General features: G+C 49.2%; 2 protein-coding genes across 3 annotated transcripts in view; both read right to left on the minus strand.

Annotated features, from left to right (window-relative positions):
* The window catches only part of MGAT3 (mannosyl (beta-1,4-)-glycoprotein beta-1,4-N-acetylglucosaminyltransferase), a 58,236-nt gene extending 57,944 nt beyond the window's left edge, over positions 1-292 (minus strand). Inside the window, exon 1 of the mRNA XM_025211335.1 lies at positions 154-292. The gene's annotated coding sequence lies outside the window, so the exon portion shown is untranslated. The remainder of the gene's footprint in view (positions 1-153) is intronic.
* Positions 1-5,723, minus strand: part of TAB1 (TGF-beta activated kinase 1 (MAP3K7) binding protein 1) — a 23,123-nt gene that overhangs the window by 13,527 nt on the left and 3,873 nt on the right. Inside the window, exons 7-11 of one of the 2 annotated variants that reach the window (XM_025211331.1) lie at positions 3,802-3,913; positions 3,564-3,708; positions 1,952-2,174; positions 1,511-1,667; positions 154-433 (exon numbers count right to left, since the gene is read on the minus strand). In XM_025211331.1, coding sequence (XP_025067116.1) covers positions 226-433; positions 1,511-1,667; positions 1,952-2,174; positions 3,564-3,708; positions 3,802-3,913 — 845 coding nt within the window. In that variant the 3' untranslated portion in view covers positions 154-225. Of the gene's footprint in view, positions 1-153; positions 434-1,510; positions 1,668-1,951; positions 2,175-3,563; positions 3,709-3,801; positions 3,914-5,723 lie in introns of those variants that run through there. The other variant, XM_025211332.1, reaches the window with a different exon arrangement.

A 5,723-nucleotide genomic window follows, 5' to 3' on the forward strand; every position in this document is an offset into this window, starting at 1 on the left:
GGAAAGAGGTGGATAAGGAGAAGATGAAGGACATAGGCAACACGTGTGTTGAGACAGCTGCACCAGCAACCCACCCCCAGGCTCATTGCATCCTGAACCAGGGCTGAATCCACGGCAGAACATGGCTACCACCTGGACCTATTTCATCCTCACCTTAGTCTTTGCCTGTGTGTCTCTGTCGAGCTCACTGTGGTTGCAGGATGCCTCTCCCTTCTTCTCCCCACATTATGACACTGTGAGTGCTCCCTGTTCACCATGGTCCAGGTTCCAAAGCCGGTAGAACTCTGCAAAGTCCACGTAGGGCTCTACACGTCCATCTTCATCAGGCTGGAGGGAATGGGTGGGACGGGAACGGAAGAGGCCCCCATCTGAACTTGAGCTGCTGCTCTGAGTATGGGTGTTGGTGGACTGGAGAGTCACAGTTGGGCTCTGACTGAGAAAGAGAGCACAAATATGTTCATGTTACTAGTTGATGCCTTGGGCCAATAAAAGAGGTGCCAGCCTCTTAACTGTATCAATTTAGTCTTTAGTCTCTGATGTGCAGAGGCAGGTCTCTGTGTGTGTGAAGGCAATTGTACTGACTAAAACTTTAGTCAACAGGCACATGTAGCTGAGGTACCTCATTCTCCCCTCCTCATTATCAGACATATTCAAAAGTGCTCCAAGTGTCACAGGCACCAAAGTCAACTATGCTATCTTTGGCTGGGCTGGCCTCATGCATGGTGTCTCCGAGGGATGCATTATAAGGGAAAATCTCAGGGAAACTGCAGAACTCTCTCCTTGCCCCAAGATATTTTAGACCTCTAGAAGTCCAGCAGTATGAAGTGCATAGTACTTGCAATGTAGCCCTGAGAAACTTGGGTGGGCAAGCTCCACTGTTTTTGAAGCAATAGAGACATGGTAACTAAGCTGGTAGCTTGGCATGACAGGACACACACAAATCTTGCTATGACAAAGGCTGAACTGAAATCAAAGCTAACAGTATATGCCTGCAAGTTAGAGACTCCTTCCCAATGTGCTTGAAACCCAACCCTTGTTTCACTCTCCTAGCATCATCTGAAAACCTTTCCACACCAGGAAAATATACCCAGCCCCAGCTCCTTTAACAACAGCAGGGCAGCACAGCCCTGGCCCCTTAGTAAATGAATCAGCTGGAACAGGCAGGCCAGCATTCACCTCAGCCTACAAAATCATTGCTAGCAAAAGGAAGTGCTGTCTAATCCCTGAGTGCCCCCTGCTGATTCTCTGAAGCATGTTCCCACAGCATGCTCCAGAAATGTTTGCTCAGTTCATTCCCACATCCAGCACAATTCTCCTCAAATGACACATCTCAGACAACCATGGATAGGATGCAATGTTGCAGGCAGAAAGGCCACACCTTTGGGTAAAAGAATAGTGCAGCAGGTAACAGACAGCTTCCTTCCCTGGGCTGCACCCAAACTGCAGGAGGGCAGAGAGCTGGGAGCAACAATTGGTATTTAAAGATGATACAGCTTTTAACAGCATTTACTTTGTAAGAGTTGGGGTGGCTTCATCCAGAGTGGAGCTACTGTGGGCACCATTGACCATCTGGCCTTGAGAAGGCATGACAAGGGACAGTGTCACGCTGGTCTTGCTCGTGCTCTGGGCGCTGGAGTATGGCACAGAAACAGGGTAGATGCGGCCTCCTGAGAAGAAGAAAATAACAAGGGGTGGACGAGTGGCATGAAAAGCCTCAGGTGGTACAGGAATGTTTTGACCCATTAATATCCCATATGCCTGTAAAAGAGGGGTGCTTTATCTAATGCTTTCCAGACCATGCTAAATTATTTTGGGAAGGAGACATTTCCCTTAGAAAACAGTCTCTGCACTGAAAGTTTCTTCTCCTGACATCAGGATGGCACTGGATGGAAGGAGAGGTCTTATCCTCCACCCACCATCTTTGTCTCAGTTTTTTTTTACTGGTCCCTACCTTGTGTTGGCGTCAGTGTGGGCTGGCTCATCTCACCCAGCGGGTGACCAAAGTTCCTCACCAGCACAGTCATATCCTCATGCCGGGGACAGAACTTGGATCGCTCCCCACCACTGGCAAAGGTGTCGCAATGGATCCGTTTCACCCGGTCCACCACAGCCTGAGCTACAGCATCCAGCGAAGTTTGCTTAGCAAACTCAGTGGCTATCATGGCTGCAATCTCCTGGATGCAAGGAACAAAAAAGAAGGACTTTTAGGAGAGGGTGCTAAGGAAACCCTTCCCCAGCCAACTAATATCAAGAGTTCTTATGGCACCTGGCCAGTCAGACAGCTGGCAAGGCCTGAATGTCTAAACTCAGTTTGATCTTTGTACTCTGGAACCAAGGATTTCCCAGTCCCTAAGGAATGCTCCACTTCCAGAAACAGGAAGAGAAGAAAGAGAAGTCCCCCAGGGCTCGGTCCTCAGGCCCGCACTGTTTAACATCCTCATCAGCGACTTGGACGAGGGAGTGGAAAGTACGCTGTCCAAGTTTGCTGATGACACCAAGATGGGGGGCGAGGTGAACACACTTGAAGGGAGAGAGAGGCTGCAAATAGATTTAGACAGACTACAGAAGTGGGCAGATGAGGATAGGATGGGGTTTAGTGTAGACAAATGCAGGGTGCTGCACCTTGGGAGAAGGAATCCACAGTATACATACAGGCTGGGGAGTTCCCTTCTTGAAAGCACAGAGGTGGAAAGGGATCTTGGAGTCATTACTGACTCCAAGATGAACATAAGCTGCCAATGCCAGACCACAGCCAGCAAGGCCAGCCATACCTTGCCATGCATCCAAAGGTGCATTTCAAGCCGGTCCAGAGAGGTGATACTCCCCCTCTATGCGACTTTGGTCAGGCCGCAGTTGGAGTACTGCATCCAGTACTGGGCGCCACACTTCAAAAGGGATGTGGCCAGCCTGGAAAGGGTTCAGAGGAGGGCCACCCGCTTGGTGAGAGGGCAGCAGGACAGGCCCTATGAGGAGAGACTGAGGGACCTGAACCTGAACCTGTTCAGCCTCAGCAAGAGGAGGCTGAGGGGGGACCTGGTGGCTGCCTACAAACTCATCAGGGGAGATCAACAGCAAATAGGAAGAGCCCTTTTCTCCCCAGCACCACCTGGGGTGACGAGGAACAGTGGTCATAAGCTGATGGAGAATAGGCTTAGGTTAGAGATCAGAAGGCAATATTTTACAGTTAGGGTGGCCAAAATCTGGAACCAACTTCCCAGGGAAGTGGTCCTCACCCCTACCTTGGGCAAGTTCAAGAGGAGGTTGGACAATCACCTGTCTGGGGTCTTGTGAACCCAGCATTCATTCCTGCCTGTGGCAGGGGGTCAGGCTAGATGATCTGTTCAGGTCCCTCTTGACTCTAGCTACTCTGAAACTAGTCCTGGAGAAACTAGTCTGCCAGGACAGCACACACACCCCACTGCATGCTGGGAATAAGGCAGTGGGGCCTTTCAACCAAGCTGGTGTTAACAGGATGCATGTGCAACAAACCTTGCGAGAGTGCGGCTGACATGAATGGGACAATTTAGCAACACTCTTAGGGAAATGCCTCTGGGAACTCTAACCTGATTGGCCTGCCCAGGCCCATGAGCTGCCTCCAGAGCTTTGTAGAGTCCTTCTGACATGAGCACCAGGAAACCAGTCACCCCATCCAGGGAGTGCCCTCCATGGATTTCGGGCTCTGCTATGATAGGCTTAGATTTAGCAGCACTGTAGGGAGAAAGCTGGTTTAGTACTTAAAAGGCGCATGCGCGGGTCAGAGTGAGAAGCCTTCAAGAGAAAGAACAGCTAAATGTCTCTAACCTGAGGAGTTCGATATCAGTGTAGCCATATTTGACCTTGTAATCCCCAATGCGCCGGGTGCTCTCCTGCCCGCAGATAGTTCCCACTTGCTTTATCTTCCCTGCATCCAAACCTACCAGATAAAGAGAGAGCTTATTGACTCCCTGATGCACTTGTAAGATTTCCTGTGCCAGTATCCTGAGGAAGGAGAGAGAAAATGCCCACAGCAGGAGCAGGAAGATACAGCAAGAAATCATCAGAGTAGGTTTAGTGACCGCACCAGGGGGTTCTTGTACCTTCAACTGAACCATCTGGTGGTGACTACTGATCAGACAGGAATCTGGACCAGACAGGACACCATGCTGGTGTGCACAGGCAGCCCCACCCCGCTCCCATCCCCAACTACACCTGGACAACAGGCAGAAATTACAACTCTAAGAAAATCAGTTCCAGAGGGTGACCTCCATTAGCACACAGCTCCAGCTCAGGCTCCCTACATGACAAACCAAATTCACTGTGTGGATGGCCAACACCTCTTCCCAACAATAGCAAGGCATGAGTCTGACAGCTGCTGCAGATGGAGGCTGACTCATCCACTTGGTGTGGCTGAGTTGCTGTCTCCACTGTGTTTGTCATTTGCCATTATCACCCAAGCCAGAAGACTCTAACCAGAGACACCAGCCAATCATGTGCTACATAAAGACTTCTGGGATATAGAAGTTGTCAATTAAACCAAAAAGCAGAGTAAGAACACAGCTGAATCAAGTAAGAAAGTCAGGAAGACCCCTACTGTATTTACTACCATACCATATGTAGCCTTTTACCCCCCAAAAAATCAGCCCTCCAAAATTGGGGTGCATGTTTTAGGTCCCTGCCACACGTTACGCATATTACACAATTCATTGGCGAATTGTGCTATAAATTTAGACTGCCCACATGTGGCTGGTCTTATTTAGGACATGTGCAAAGTAATTATCACACAATGAACTAGTTAATCACGCAACAAGTTTAGACTGGCCACATGTATACAGCAATTCTCACACCATGAAAATGTCATCCAGCTATAAAGAGCCAACCAGCTATAAAGTTAGTGCTTGAAAATGTGTAATAACTTAACAGCTGGTTTCTATCCAGCTTGAATTTGAACACATAGCAGGGCCCTTTAGCAGGAAAACTGATTTTCTGTGCTGGAATGAAGGAACAGAATCATGGAGAGGTTATAATGACTGCCCCCTGCTTCTCTCCCTGCTAGCCTCTGGGAGGGAGAGACAGAGGTAACTGTTCGGGATCAATGGTATATGTTTTACCCTGTGCTGAATAGCCAAAAAGTGCTGCCAATTTAGTGAGAGGGTGAAAATTCTAAACCCCTGCAGAGTAGACTTTGCTCCTGCGATCAGGATTTAGCCATGACTCTGGCAACTTTCTCCTTGATCCCAGAAGTAGGTGGTAGTGCAAAGAGCACAAGGTCAGATACAGTGGCTGGCTAATGCATTAGGTGTGTATCGGAAACAACACTAGCTCCATGGCATGGGGTCAAAAGATGGGCTTTAAGTGACTGAGTAGGGCACAAGTTTCAGGCTACCACCATTCTCAGAAGGTCCTTCACCATCCAGAACCCTCATGCAGCTCTTAGCTGACTTACTGAAGCATCTGGTGACAACAGCAGAAAGTGCTGGACTGGGAGCCCCAAGGACAAAAACCTCTTTGTCCTCAGGAAAGGCTGAGCACAGGCAGGAAGCCGTGAAAACTCCACCTCAGTATTGTTTCTCACTAATGTACTTCAGACTTGGCCTGCAGGGACTCCTTTGCAGAGAGACAGGAATTCAGCCACCAGGTCATATTTCCTTCTTGGCCTCTCTTCTCTAAGGCTGGCAGCAAAGGAGCCACTGAAGCACCAACTGAAAAGGCAGCAGTGAGAGACAGATACCAGTTCTGCTAGGGAC

Source organism: Alligator sinensis, unplaced genomic scaffold (genome assembly GCF_000455745.1).
Source record: "Alligator sinensis unplaced genomic scaffold, ASM45574v1 scaffold215_2, whole genome shotgun sequence".
In the NCBI taxonomy this organism is placed as follows: domain Eukaryota; kingdom Metazoa; phylum Chordata; order Crocodylia; family Alligatoridae; genus Alligator; species Alligator sinensis.